This window comes from Rhinopithecus bieti, unplaced genomic scaffold (assembly GCF_001698545.2).
Source record: "Rhinopithecus bieti isolate Rb0 unplaced genomic scaffold, ASM169854v2 scaffold_3040, whole genome shotgun sequence".
NCBI lineage: Eukaryota > Metazoa > Chordata > Mammalia > Primates > Cercopithecidae > Rhinopithecus > Rhinopithecus bieti.
In genome coordinates this window covers 4210513-4225662 of record NW_016804657.1, presented here as the reverse complement: position 1 = coordinate 4225662, position 15150 = coordinate 4210513, and the positions used below count along the sequence as shown (strand labels likewise).

Genomic DNA, 15150 nt, shown 5'->3' with positions numbered 1-15150 from the left:
ACATATGCAGTTCACACAGTGCATTCTGAAAATGTTGAAAACAACAACAAAAATGCTTACCAATATTCTTCCCATTTATATGCAATTTGTTAGAAAGTTTATACAAACCTGAAATTATCTTTTTCCATTGCCAAGATAGAATGTGGCAAAATATGGACAAAGTTTTTAAGGGACTGTTTTCAAAACTGCAGAAACTGATACATGAATATATCAATGAAAATATATGACCTATAAGTAACTAAAACAGCAAAACAAAGCAGCATAACAATGCTTTTGGGAGATTATTGGCCTAAATAATAATCATTATTATCATGTTTTTTTGAGACAGGGTCTTGCTCTGTCACCCAGTCTGGAGTGCAGTGGTGCAATCTGGGCTCACTGCATCCCTCTGCCTGCCAGGTTGGATCAATTCTTGTTTCTCAGCCTCCCAAGTGGCTGGGATTACAGATGTGCAACACCACGCCTGGCTAATTTTTTCTGTATTTTTAGTAGGGTTTCATCATGTTGGCCTGGCTGGTCTTGAACTCCTGGCCTCAAGTTATCTGCCTGCCTCAGCCTCCCAAAGTACTGGAATTACAGGCGTGAGTCACCGTGCCTGGTTATGGGCCTAAATTAGAAAAAAATCAGGCTGGAAAGTGGAATAAAAAAAGAGATGCCAGCGTAGAGGATTATATAATAAAAATAAGACTTGTCATGGATGAATTATTGTGGAGAACAAATGATGTAAAAATGTACTAAGAGTGGTCAGAGGAAAAAGTTATATGAAGTCCAAAGCCAAAATGTGAATTTCACACAAAAAAAAAACAATGCTGATTCATGATATATTGGATCTTATTTCTTTGGCAATTTTCTTTAGTGTTGGGCTTTACTATACAATCTGTTTGCAAAGAAAAGAAACCTTTTAAGAAAATACCAAAAATACAAATGAGAATATTATAGTGTCAACCCATTTGTAAGCACCTACATTTTGTTAACATTCGACAGTGATATGTTTATTTGGGATTATTAATTACTCTTAACAATTATATGTGATCTGATCAACAGTCATCTGAGTCTGTCTTTAGTCTTTCCCTTATATTTTTTCTTTTAATTCTAGGTATCTGTAATTCTTGCCCACCAAACAAGCCTACAGAATCTGTTCAGTCAAATAACTCCAGCTCATTTCTGAATTTTGGTATGTGTGTCATTTTACTGAAGAGTTAAACAAATTACCTAAATTACTCATTTACGGTATAACAGATACAACTTTAAATATGATTTTAGGTTGCACGTATAGGTCCTTATGTTTATATTCTTTTCCATGCAATTTATCTTTTTATTTTTAACCTTAACTACCTCTTAACATCTCACATAGAACTAAATTATCTAGTATATGTGGAAAATAAAGCTAGGTAACCAAATGATTGTGTTGGCATGTAGTAAATAAATATGACTATCCAAATGAAGAAATTGAGATGCTGTGATATTCTGGTTCATATCTAAAGCAAATTTATGAAAAACATACAAGTATGATAAAAAGAACAGCAGTTGCCACTATTTAGTCTTATATAACTAATTCAATAGTAGGAAATGAAGCACAATTCTGACAGTTTTAAGGTTTGCTTACTCAATTGCTCCTAAGTTAAGCTATAAACTTAAAATGATAATTTTATATTACTCTAAGCATTCTATTATTCTATGTGATACATATTTATGATACTATGTAAAGTAGTATCAGGTATAATTTTTTGTAAGAAGAATAGCAATTAGTAGTAGGCTATTACTACTAAACATTATTATTAATCAACCCCCTGAAAGATTGTGAGGCCTCCAGGAGTCCCTGAATCATACTTTGAGAACTGTCGCTTAATGGTATTGTCCTTACTTACACAATCAAAATTAGGTTGCTGCCACATCCAGACTGTAGGTGGCAAGAAAAGAGGAAAAAGTGGAGGTGTGGCCTCCTCTTCTTACTCTTCTGGTCTACAAAGGCACTGGCCCGGAAATGGCCAGATCATATCAGCTCATATTCCCTTGAAGAGAACTTAGACATGTGCTATAATTAAACTGCAAAAGAGACTGGGAAATGTAATATTGCTGGGCAGACAGAAAAAATTGCCTACATACAATTCTATTTGAGAAAGAAGCAAAGAGGATATTGGTGGATGGGGAGCAATATCTGCCATGCCTAAGTTAGAGTCCCTGTGTCATCTTCACAAAATGTTTAACTAAAATTTCTGGATCTGTCTTTTCTGCCATAAAATTTTGTTTGGATTTCATTAACTCTAAGGTTTAAAAAGTTATAATTTAGGCTGGGAGGGGTGATTCACACCTGTAATCCCAGCACTTTGGGAGGGCGAGGCGGGTGGATCATGAGGACAGGAGATCAAGACTATCTTGGCCAACATGGTGAAACCCTGTCTCTACTAAAAATACAAAAATTAGCAGGGCATGGTAGTGCATGCCTGTAATCCCAGCTACTCGGGAGGCAGAGGCAGGAGAATTGCTTGAACCAGGGAGTCGGAGGTTGCAGTGAGCTGAGATCGCGCCATTGCACTCCATGCTGGCAACAGAACGAGACTCCATCTCAAAAAAAAAAAAAAGTTATAATTTAAAAAATAAGTTATGACTTATACGAAATCACTTAGCTAAAACATTCGCATAGAATATTGTAAAAACTACAAAAAAAGCAAGCCAGGCATGGTGGTTCATGCCTATAATCCCAGCACTTTGGGAGGTTGAGGTGCGAGGGTCCCTTGAGCCCAGGAGTTGAAGACCAGTCTGGGTAACACAGTGAGACCATCTCATTAAAAAAAAAAAAAGGAAAAAAGGAAAAGAAAAAAGCTCCCTACTTTGCCCAGAACATAAATGTTCTCTGCTTCCTTCTTTACTCTAAATCAGTGATACAACTTGAGTAACTCTAGGCCTACCTAGCTTAACAACAGTCTATATAATCTAATATGAGGATAAAATATTAGAGAGCTGCCTCCATGTTGCTTCCTCTCAAATATGCCTAGATTTGAACATTTTACCTACTTAAAAAGCAGCACTTTCATGCCTGTAATTCTAGCACTTTGAGAGGCTGAGGAGGGAGGATTGCTTGGGGCCAGAAGTTTGAGACCAGTCTAAGCAACACAGTGAGACTCTGTCTCTACAATTTTTTTTTTTTTAAACTAGCCAGGCATGCTGGCATGTGTCTGTAGTCCCAGCTACTCAGGAGGCTGAGGTGGGAGGGTCACTTGAGCCCTGAAGGTTGAGGCTGCAGTGAGCCATGATCACGCCACTGCACTCTAGCCTGGGCGACAGTGCAAGACCCTGTCTTGGAAAAAAAAAACTAAAAAAATCAGCACTTACTTTTTTAAGGCAATATCAATTTAAGTGCATGTTACTCAAAAAAGTACTTACATCAAAATGAAAAAAATTTGTGATTCAGGTTTATTTTCCCTGAATTGGCCCACATGCAAAAAAAGGTACCTCGAAACTGTTTTAAACTACTGAGAATTGACCAGAGAAAGAGATTGAATATAGGTATTCCTAAAATTTTAGGTACTCAGTACTAATATATATCTATATCTCTATTCCTAGTCCACTTGGGTTATAATCAAGTGATCTGTACTGACAGGATGATTCTGACTATTGTGTGTGAAACAATTTAACCAAAAGTATTCCTTCCATCTTCTTTCTTACCACTGGGAAGAGTAAAATGTACATCAACTAGGCTGTGCGTCCCCTCCATCAATTTTTTTGAATCACCACCATTAAGAAATTTGAATGTGCTTTTTTTTCTTGAATCTTCTTTCCCCTTCCCTACTCTTCTTCTCTTCCAGTTCTGGCATAGTTTTCTAGGTTGGACATTTTCTTTTTCTTTTTTTTTAAATGAGATGGAGTCTCGCTCTGTCACCCAGGCTGGAGTGCAGTGGCACGATATCGGCTCACTGCAACCTTGGCCTCCTGGGTTCATGCGATTCTTCTGCCTCAGCCTCCCGAGTAGCTGGCATTACAGGCACTCGTCACTATGCCTAGCTAATTTTTGTATTTTTAATAGAGACAGGGTTTCACCATGTTGGCCAGGCTGGTCTTGAACTCCTGCCCTCAGGTGATCCACTCACCTTGGCCTCCCAAAGTGCTGGGATTACAGGTGTGAGCCACCATGCCTGGCTTCTCGGTTGAAATTTAAGCAACCTTTGAGTAGTTACCATGTGCTTGAATTCCATACTCACCTCCAAAAGTGCTGGGAATATAGGTGTGAGCCAACATGACTGGCCTGAGCAACATCTGAGTACTTACTATGTGCCAGGCATTGTGCTGGATGCTGTGTGTTTTTGTTTTTGTAATTCCTTTTTTTGTTTTTCTTTCCCTCTGCAGCCTTGACCTCCCTGGGCTCAAATGATTTGCCCACCTTAGCCTCCTGAGTATCTGGGACCAGAGGTGCAAGCCACCATGCCCGGCTAATTTCTTTTTGTATTTTTTTGTAGAGACAGGGTTTCACTATGTTGCCCAGGCTGGTCTTGAACTCCTGGGCTCAAGCAATCCACCTGCCTTGGCCTCCCAACCTGCGTGAGCCACTGCACCTCATCCCATTCGTTTTTTACACAAATATCTCATTTGATCCTTACATCAGTTTTTTAAGGTGGACAGTACAACTTGTATGATGATGAAATTAAAGGTTTAGGAATATCTTTGAGTTTTCCATTTTATTATTCCTCTATACTTCAAACCTTTCATTTCTCATTGTAAGTTTCTAAAGTTGCTAAGTGTAAGATAACTGAAAAATACACTGCCATTAGCCCTGGCTTAGTGGCTCACACCTGTAACCCTAGCACTTTGGGAGGCCAAGGTGGGTGGATCACTTGAGGTCAGGAGTTTGAGACCAGCCTGGCCAACAGGGTGAAACCCCATCTCTACTAAAAATACAAAAATTACCCAGGCGTGTTGGCTGGCGCCTGTAATTCCAGCTACTCGGAAGGCTGAGGCAGGAGAATCGCTTGAATCCAGGAGGCGGAGGTTGCAGTGAGCCGAGATCGTGCCACTGCACTCCAGCCTGGGCGACAGAGCAAGAGTCCGTCTCAAACAAAAAACAAACAAACAAAAAGACACTACCATCAAAGAAAAGTCATATAGTCATATGTTGCTGAAATGATAAAGAACCAACATCATCAACCTGCACACCTTTTGAAAACATCCAGAAATAGCCTTCATTAGTTGTGAAAAATTTTCTCATCCTCCTTTTTTGGGGTAAGGTAGGGGGAACAAGTTTGAAGAAGAAAGATAAATAATAATGATTACTTACCTACTTCGTTTTTCAGAATTGTTTATTTTTTTTCTAAGCTTTTCAAACATAATCTTAGTAAATTGAAGGATTTCTGGACCGACACAGAGGTATATCTAGATGTAATACAACAATGTTATAAGTAACGGTGCTATATTTTTGTGAAATTAAAATTTCCCAGCTTCATTTCATGGGAAGGAGTGGATGACAAAAAGTCATAGATAAATGATATTATATACTAAATTATCAAAGGCTATATATAACCAGGGTCCTACATTCTATTATTACCATTATTAAATTTGTAAGTGCTCTTCAAATTTAAAGTGTTATTAGTATTCTGTTATTTAAACTTTAGATTACTATAATCTCTTTATAATATATTACTAAATTGGTCAAGATGCTGCCTAAACTTAAAAAAAAGGACCATGTATTTGTATATATTATACTCTAAAATCCAAGTATTCATTTCTATACTTAAAACATCTTTTCATTCAACTTCATTTTGTTCCCAGGTTTTGCAAACCGTTTTTCAAAACCCAAAGGACCAAGGAATCCACCACCAACTTGGAATATTTAATAAAACTCCAGATTTATAAGAATATGGGCTGCAAGTACACCTGCAAATAAAACTACTAGAATACTGCTAGCTAAAATAAGTGTTCTATATGCGTAATATCAAATATGAAGATATGCTAATGTGTTAATAGCTTTTAAAAGAAAAGCAAAATGTAAGTGCCAGTTTTGCATTTTCATATCATTTACATTGAGTTGAAAACTGCAAATAAAAGTTTGTCACTTGAGCTTATGTAGCGAATGCTATATGAGAAACACTTTTAGAATGGATTTTCATTTTGCCAGTTATTTTATTTTCTTTTACTTTTTTACAGAAACGTAAACTTCAAAAGGTTTGTAAGATTTGGATCTCAACTAATTTCTACATTACCAGAATGTACTATAAAAAGTTAAAAAAAGAACTTACCTTGTGGGTTGCAATACAAACTGCTCTTGACAATGACTTTCCCTAAGTTATTTTTGCCTAAATGAAGTATACCTTGTAAATCTTCCCAAATATTGTGGACAACTGGAATATTAAGAAAATGAGAAATTATATTTACAAAAATAAAATGTGCAAATAATGACAATTATTTGAATATAACAACAAAGGAGTTCAACTGCATTACTGATAAGTTTTAATCAAAGTCATTAAATTACCAATTCTAGAAAAGTGATCAATGAAATATAATAGCTATCTTTTGGTAGCAAAAGATATAAATTGTATATGTTTATACAGGATCTTTCAGATCATGTGCAATTTTATCTAACCATCAGAAATACTAGTTTAAAATGAATTTCTATATGAATATGCATCTGCCATAAGAAAATCTATTTCAACTCTAATTTTATGTAGTGAATAAATTGGCGGTAATTGTGTTTTACAAAGAATCTACCTGACTTCCCCTAATGCATTAAAACATTTTTATTTAAATAACTTTATTTATAACTTTTGGAAACACGTAGTATTGTTTAAACATCATTTGTTCTTCAGTATTTTTCATTCAGAAGCCCAATAGGGCAAATTGAATGAAATATTATTAGCTGTCTGTTGTAGTACAATGTATCCAATAGATAATCAATAAACTTTTTTGTTTTTAAACTGACTTCATTGCAGTAGTGTTTAGGTAATACTTATCCAGAAACTAGTGAAATCAAACCACAGTAATTTTATCTGCTGAGTATATATATCATTGTAATCAATTACTTCCAAATGTCTTTAACAAATATATTAAAAGAATCCTAGGTAACTATGAGTCACCTAGGGCGCCATGAGTGCACCTGTAGACCCAGCTACTCATTCCTTGAGCCCAGGAGTTGGAGGCCAGCTTGGTCAATAGAGCAAGACCTTGTCTGTCTCTCTCCTTTTTTTTAAGAGTCAGGGTCTGGATCTGTCACCCAGGCCAGAGTGCAGTGGCGCGACCACTCCTCCCACCTTAGCCTCCCGAGTAGCTGGGACTACAGGCGCGTGCCACAACACCCAGATAATTTAAAAAATATTTTTGTAGGGACAGAGTCTCACTGTTACCCAGGCTGATCTCGAACTCCTGGCCTCACGTGATCCTCCCGCCTCGGCCTAAGTTCTGGGATTGCCGGCGTAAGACACAGAGCCCCGCCCCGCCCGTCTCTAAATAAATACTTAAAAGAACCCCAGGTAAAAGCTAAAGGGAGGATGAAATTCTAAATGAATTTCTGAGCAGCAGCTATCCGTAGTGAACAGTGACGATTTGTGGTGTGTTCTCTGGTAGGCACACTTTTCAAATTTATGCAACCTTATCCTTAAGATTTGAAAAGAAAAACTTACAAAAAATCTTAAACATGGTTTTCCATCTACAATTTTCTTAACTGTAAGGATATATTAAAATAAATGCTAGACTTTTCCAGGCATTAGAGGGGATGTGGCCCGATGGCGAGGAGGGGCCGCCCCCACCAGGACCCCAAGCAGTTCTCGGACCTGACTTCGTAGGCCTGTAGTTGTAACCATAGCAATGCCCCAGATGCTTGAAAACATTTCTGAATTGCGGCCCTATCATATTTTTACAGCAAAACCACCCTTATTTTACATATTACTAAATCCTCTTTTCACCTTCATTTCATCCCTCGTCAAAGTTTAAAGGATGAAGATTTTTTTACCTGACAAAGGTTATGAGAGAAATACTAAATTTAAAAGTCACTGTGGAGACCACCTCCTCCGTGTAAATGAGGAAGGGTTATAGGAAGATGATAATGGGAACGCGCCGCCAGACTCTGAAAGCCATTAACATTGTTTCGGCCGTTAGGCCGGTTGGCGGCAACTCACCGCCCAGCGGCGGTTGCGTCGCAGCCAGAAGCGTGACTCCGCGCACGCTCCCTTTCCGCTCCTCCACTCAGAGCCGGGGACGCGGCGCGGGGCGCGGCGGAACTACAGCTCCCATCATGCTTTGCGCGGCACACGGTGCTTTACAATAGAAGCTCGGTTGGAGAGGCCTGCGGAGAAAAGCTGTGAACGGCCGCTTCCGGCATGTTCATCTCTGGACGAAGAACGGCCGACAAGTGGAGGGCGGAGGAGAGACTCCAATGCCCAGCGGGCAGTGCGCGGGCGGCGCTTGCGCGATGCGCGGACGGGGGGGCGGTCGGGCCATTTAAATGTGTGTTTGTGGGTGAAATGGCTGCGCAGGTCGGAGCGGTGCGCGTAGTACGGGCGGTGGCGGCGCAGGAGGAGCCGGACAAAGAGGGGAAGGAGAAACCTCCTGCTGGGGTCTCCCCGCGGGGAGTGAAACGCCAGCGCCGATCTAGCAGTGGGGGGTCTCAGGAGAAGCGGGGACGGCCGAGCCAGGAGCCCCCTCTCGCTCCCCCTCACCGGCGGCGTCGCAGCCGCCAACATCCTGGGCCGCTGCCGCCAACGAATGCAGCCCCAACTGTCCCAGGCCCTGTTGAGCCTCTTCTCCTGCCGCCTCCGCCGCCACCTTCGCTGGCACCCGCCGGGCCCGCTGTCGCTGCCCCTCTCGCGGCCCCAAGCACCTCGGCCCTCTTCACCTTCTCGCCTCTGACGGTGAGTGCGGCCGGGCCCAAACATAAGGGCCACAAGGAGCGGCACAAGCACCATCACCACCGCGGCTCCGATGGCGACCCCAGCTCCTGCGGAACCGATCTCAAGCACAAGGACAAGCAGGAAAACGGCGAGAGGACTGGAGGGGTGCCTCTGATCAAAGCCCCCAAGAGAGGTGAGAGCAGGCAAACTGCCTGACTTGGGTTCTAGGTCTCTCTCAGTTCCTATATCCTGCATTTTTAGTACTGAAAGACGCCAAACCCCTGCTTACCTCCTGCTGCTCTACTTCCCTAAGCTCACTGGGGTGGACCCTGGATTTCAGATCGTTGACATGGTTTGATCTAACTACTTGAGGCTTCTCGCTCCGAGGCCGAGCTGTCAGTTACTAATCCCTTTGCCAGTCCCCTGGAGCCTCAGCATTTGTTTTCAAATTCTGCAGGGTTTCCGCGCCGCGTTAGATTAGTAGGTGGGGTACTAAAAAATGCCTTTCCAAAGTAAAGACATGTTGCTAAAATCCCTTCTTGTTTTGCTTGCTGGAAAGCTTTAGTATCCGCTCTCCCTTGCGCCAGAATAGTCAGGGGTATGGTTCCAGTCTTTCAGAAGGGAATTCATATAAAGGTTACACGACTCACTGGTTGACTTAGCTTCTGCAAGATAAAATATCAAACGCAATTAATCTTGGTTCTTTTTAATCTAGAGATAAAATCATTTTAAATTTTCATATTATCCATTTAAATTCTTAGAATAGTCGTGTGGAAGTTTTCTCTACGCTTTGGTACTAGGAAATAGGACCAACAGTGCCTCTGAAAAGTGGGAATTTGTGCAGTAGATAGTAGAGGCTGGAATTCCAGTTGCATTTGATTCTGTCTAGCACAATTTGTGAATCTGTTAATTCCAATAGCCCTCAAGAATATTTAACTAGAAAATGTCAGAGTATCCAATTAAATGTGGGTTCTAGAAAAATTAGATTGGCCAAAACTGATGTCTTCCTGTTCCCAAGTACCTGTAGCATTTATTTATATTCTTTGTGGAACAAATATGGTGCTTTTGATTATGCCATATGTTTGTACTTTATATATTATTTTATATAATTTGCTAGTTGTTTTTCCTCAGGAAGATTTAAAATACTTCTTTGTTTCTTAGTACTGGGCCAGTTAGGTTATTACATGTTAATTAACCGATCTTTCAACCTAAAGTTTTGTGAGTCTTGCATTCTTTCCACGTATTGGGTCTTAAGGCTAATCATTTTTTTTGGTGGTGCTATTTCCAAATAGTGTAGTTCATTGCAAATAATTGCTCAATAAGTATTTATTGAATAGCATTAAATTTTTATTCATTTGGTGGCATCCAAATCTTATCCTTGGGAGTAGTACTTGTGGCAAGATGACAGAATTGCCAGTTTTCACCACCAATATGCAATGATCTTGCTCTGTTTTTATTTTTACCTTTATTCCCTACTTTCTCATTTCGCGCGCGTGTGTGTGTGTGTGTGTGTGTGTTTTAACTGTACAGAACTAGAGGGAATCAGTAATCCTCTGGCTTAAATTTGTATTGTAGAAAAGGAAACTGAGGCCCAAAGTAGTAAAGAGGCCTGCTTAATCAAATCACAGTTAATTCGCACCAAGTGCAAAAAATTTAAATATTTTTTATAAAGATGAATTATTGACGTAACAGGGAGTAGAAACCAGACTCCTGAATCCTGCTTTGAGCTTCATCTCCAGGCCTCATGATGTTGCTTTCTCTTCCTGCTATTCATTTTTTCCACTCCTTTGTTTACCTTTTCCCTGTGCTTTGACGTTACAATGGCTTTATATCATCAAGGATCCCTGACATGGCCCTGTTTTATGGGGGATAGTGGCAATAGCATGTGTAATAATTCACAATCTGCTTCTCTGAAGATTACACAGGCCCCATGTTCTTTAAAAAACACGCTTCTGACCCAATGCTGACTGATAGAACTTTCTCAGATGATGGAAATTTTCTGTATTTGTGCTGACCAATATGGTAGCCATATGTGGTTCCTGAACAGACTTGAAATGTGGCGTGATTGAGGAACTGAAATTTTGATCTTATTTAATTCTAATCAATTTATAATTAGTCACATATGGCTAGTGGCTACCACATTGGACAACACCACTCTAAATATCTGTAGTTTGCCAATATGTGAAGAAGAGAAGTGGATTAAGATAAGTCCATTTAAACATTTTAACTTTTGACTGAGAGATTGTTGGATTATATACCCAAACTATATTTTGGGTGAAAAAGAGTTTTTTGGTCAAATACATTTGAGAAAAACTGTATACTGTAGCCTTCTACATATGTAATATGAACTGGCAAACTGGCATTTTAAAAGTTTTGAAAACCCTACAGAAAATAAACTGGTTTAACTTTGTTTAATCCAGGCTTTTGCACATAGTTGGACTGATACCTTTCTTGTCCTGTGAACATCTTTGTTGTTACAGTGGTGTGCAGGAGGCATGCCTCTGGTATTAATCTGAGTTTAAATCATGACTCTAACACTGTGTGAGCCTGAGCAAATTGCTTTACCCTCTCTCAACTGCAATTTTCCTGTCTGTAAAATGGGATTGTGGTATTTCATTTATAAGGACCTTGTATGGATTAAATAGGGCACTGTGTCAAAAGTACTTACAACAGTGCCTGGCTCATGGTAGGCACTTAGTTAAAATCGGCCTTTATTATTTTATTATGCATGGTCCTTAAAACAACTCTAAGATTAATAAGGAGAGTGGGCAGATTCTTGTTACTTGCAAAGCTGTGTCCTTCCTTTGCTTATCCTCAGATTTTTGGAAACTATTTTAACTTTTTTTTTTTGAGATAATTAATGATTCACAGGAAATTGCAAACACACTCGAGTTCTTACCTTTTACCAGTTTCACTCAGTAGCTACATCTTACGTAACTATTGTATAATGCCAACACCAGGAAATTGACATTGGAACAATATATATGTAGTTATATGCTATTTTATCATATGTAGATTAGTGTAACCACCACTACAATCAAGATACAGAACTATTCCACCACCACAAACCCTTTACAACCTTAGGCACTCCCTCTGTCTCTCTATCATCCCTGTCCCCTGGCAACCACTAACCTGTTTTCCATCTCTGTAATTTTGTCGTTTTGAGACTATTATATAAGTTGAATCATACAGTATGTAATCTTTGGAGATTGCCCTTTTTCACTCAGCATGATGTCCCTGAGATCCATCCCTCTTTTTCGTTGATGAATAGTGTTCCATGCTATGGATGTACCATGGTTCACCTATTGAATCATTCCCCTATAAGAAAGGACATTTTGATTATTTCTAGTTTTGGGCTATTATAGATAAAGCTTCTGTGAAAATTGATGTTCAGGTTTTTGTGTGCATGTAACTTTTCATTTCTTTGGTCATATGGCAAATACAGTTAGCCTTCTGTATCCATGGGTTCCACATCCCTGGATTCAGCCAACCTGGGATTGAAAATATTTTTTAAAAAAATTGTCTGTACTGGACTTGTACAGATTTTTTTTGCTTGTCACTGTTCCCTAAACAATACAGTATAACAATTATTTATATAGCATTTACATTGTTTAGGTATAAATAATCTGGAGATGATTTAAAATATAGGGGAGGATGTGCATAGGTTATAAGCAATTATTATGCCATTTTACATGAAGGACTTGATCATCTTGGATTTTGGTGCCCTGGGAGGCTCTGGAACCAATCCTCCGTGGATACCAAGGATGACTGTATACCAAGGATGTTTGTTTGTTTTTTAAGATATTGCCAAAGTATTTTCTGGAGTGTCTGTACCATTTTACATTCCTGTCAGCGATGTAAGAGAAATCCAGTTTCTCCACATTCTTGCCAGTATCTGGTATTGTCACTATTTTTAGCAATTTTAATAGATGTGTAGTGATACATCATGATCTTAATTTGCATTTCCCAAATAGCTAGTGATATTACACATCTTTTCATATAATAATTTGCCATCTATATATCTTGGTCAGTAAAATGTCTCTTTGTACCTTTTGCCTATTTTCTAATTGAATTGTTTGTGTGTGTGTGTGTGTGTATATTTTTTTTTTTTTTTTTTTTTTTTTTTTTGAGACAGAGTTTCGCTCTTGTTGCCCAGGCTGGAGAGCAATGGCGATCTTGGTTAACTGCAACCTCTGCCGCCTAGGTTCAAGTGATTCTCCTGCCTCAGCCTCCCGAGTCGCTGGGATTACAGGTGCCTGCCACTACGCCCAGCTACTTTTTTATATTTTTAGTAGAAACGGGGTTTCATTGTGTTGGCCAGGCTGGTTTTGAACTCCAGACCTCAGGTGATCCACTTGCCTCAGCCTCCCAAAGTGCTGGGATTACAGGCGTGAGCCACTGCGCCCGGCCCTTGAATTGTGTATTTTTTATTGTTGGGTTTTGATAATATTTTGCAGATAACAGGTGCAGCTTCTTTGTATGTTTTGCACATATTTTCTCCCAATCTGTTGCTTGTCTTTCCCTCCTTTTTGTTTGTTTGCTTGTTTTTATTTTTGTTATTTTGGTTTTTATTATTATTTTTTTTTTGAGATGGATTCTCACTTTGTCGCCCAGGCTGGAGTGCAGTAGCACAATCCTGGCCCACTGCAACCTCCACCTCCTGGGTTCGGGCGATTCTATGTCAGCCTCCCGACTAGCTGTGATTACAGGCCTCTGCCACCGTGCCCGGCTACTTTTTGTATTTTTTAGTAGAGATGGGGTTTTGCCATGTTGGTCAGGCTGGTCTTGAACTCCTGACCTCAGGTGATCCGCCTGCTTTGGTCTCCCAAAGTGCTGGGATTATAGGCATGAGCCACCATGCCCAGCCTGTTTGTTTTTGTTTTTTGGGGAGGGTCTCACTCTGTTACCCAGGCTGGAGCACAGTGATGTGATCATGGCTCACTCTGGCCTCAACCTCTGGGGCTCAAGTGATCCTCCCACCTCAACCTCCTGAGTAACTGAGACCACACGTGTGCACCACCACACCTGGCTAATGTTTTTTGTTTTTGTTTTTGGTAGAGACAGGGTCTCTCTTTGTTGTCCAGGCTGGTCTCAAGTGATCCTCCCACCTTGGCCTACCAAAGTGTTGGGATTACAGACAGGAGCCACTGTGTCTGGTCCTTTCTACCTTCTCAGTGGGATACTTCACAGAGCAAAAGTTTTAAATTTTGTTGATATCCGATTTACTAGTTTTTTTTTTTCTTTAATGGATCATGTTTTTTTTGGCATCATATCTAACATACCAAGTCCTAGATCCCAAAGATTTTCTCCTTTGTTTTCTTCTAAAAGTTTTATAATTTTAACTTTCATATTTAAATCTGTCATTCATTTGAGTTAATTTTGTACAGGTGGTGAGGTTTAGGTTTCTTTTTTTTCTTCTTGCCTAAGGATATCCAGTTGCTCTAGCACCTTTTGTTGAAAATATTAATCTTCCATTGAATTGGTTTTGCACTTTTTTCAGAAATCAGTACAATCTGTAATATAACAAGGTTTTTTTTTGTTTGTTTGTTTTTTTGAGACAGAGTCTCGCTCTGTGCTAGGCTGGAGTACAGTGGTGGGATCTCAGCTCAGTGCAACCTCCACCTCCTGGGTTCATGGGATTCTCATGCCTCAGCCTCCTGAGTAGCTGGGATTACAGGTGCCCACCACCATGCCCAGCTAATTTTGTACTTTTAGTAGAGATGGGGTTTCATCATGTTGGCCAGGTTGGTCTCAAACTCCTGACCTCAGGTGATGTGCCTCCCACAAGTGCTGGGATTACAGGCATGAGCCACTGTGCCTGGCCTAACAATGGTTTTTACAATTTAAAATAGTTGGAACGACCTTGTAGCACATGGAAATCTTACGAAATTTAAACTGTGTCCAGAAATAAAGCTTTATTGGAATACAGCTCTGTTCATTCATATATATTGTCTATGGTAGTTTTTGCACTAAGGTAGCAGAATACAGTAATTGAGACAGAGACCATAAGACCGCAAAGCCTGCTGTTTGACTCTTTTTTTTTTTTTTTTTTTTGAGACGGAGTCTCGCTCTGTCGCCCAGGCTGGAGTGCAGTGGCCGGATCTCAGCTCACTGCAAGCTCCGCCTCCCGGGTTTACGCCATTCTCCTGCCTCAGCCTCCCTAGTAGCTGGGGCTACAGGCGCCCGCCACCTCGCCTGGCTAGTTTTTTGTATTTTTTAGTAGAGACAGGGTTTCACCGTGTTAGCCAGGAGGGCCTCAATCTCCTGACCTCGTGATCCGCCCCTCTCGGCCTCCCAAAGTGCTGGGATTACAGGCTTGCGCCACCACGCCCGGCCTGCC

General features: G+C 40.2%; 3 protein-coding genes across 4 annotated transcripts in view; 2 read left to right on the top strand and 1 right to left on the bottom strand.

Annotated features, from left to right (window-relative positions):
• The window catches only part of DCLRE1B (DNA cross-link repair 1B), a 112332-nt gene extending 106011 nt beyond the window's left edge, over nt 1-6321 (bottom strand). For both annotated transcript variants that reach the window (XM_017869774.1, XM_017869776.1), the window contains exons 1-2: nt 6228-6321; nt 5270-5364 (exon numbers count right to left, since the gene is read on the bottom strand). The gene's annotated coding sequence lies outside the window, so the exon portion shown is untranslated. The remainder of the gene's footprint in view (nt 1-5269; nt 5365-6227) is intronic.
• PTPN22 (protein tyrosine phosphatase non-receptor type 22) overlaps nt 1-6906 on the top strand; it is a 79665-nt gene extending 72759 nt beyond the window's left edge. Inside the window, exons 20-21 of the mRNA XM_017869767.1 lie at nt 1097-1174; nt 5761-6906. Coding sequence (XP_017725256.1) covers nt 1097-1168 — 72 coding nt within the window. The 3' untranslated portion in view covers nt 1169-1174; nt 5761-6906. The remainder of the gene's footprint in view (nt 1-1096; nt 1175-5760) is intronic.
• A 1250-nt stretch (nt 6907-8156) lies between these two features.
• Nucleotides 8157-15150, top strand: part of RSBN1 (round spermatid basic protein 1) — a 51428-nt gene continuing 44434 nt past the window's right edge. Inside the window, exon 1 of the mRNA XM_017869584.1 lies at nt 8157-9003. Within this exon, the coding sequence (XP_017725073.1) occupies nt 8301-9003 (703 nt within the window). The 5' untranslated portion in view covers nt 8157-8300. The remainder of the gene's footprint in view (nt 9004-15150) is intronic.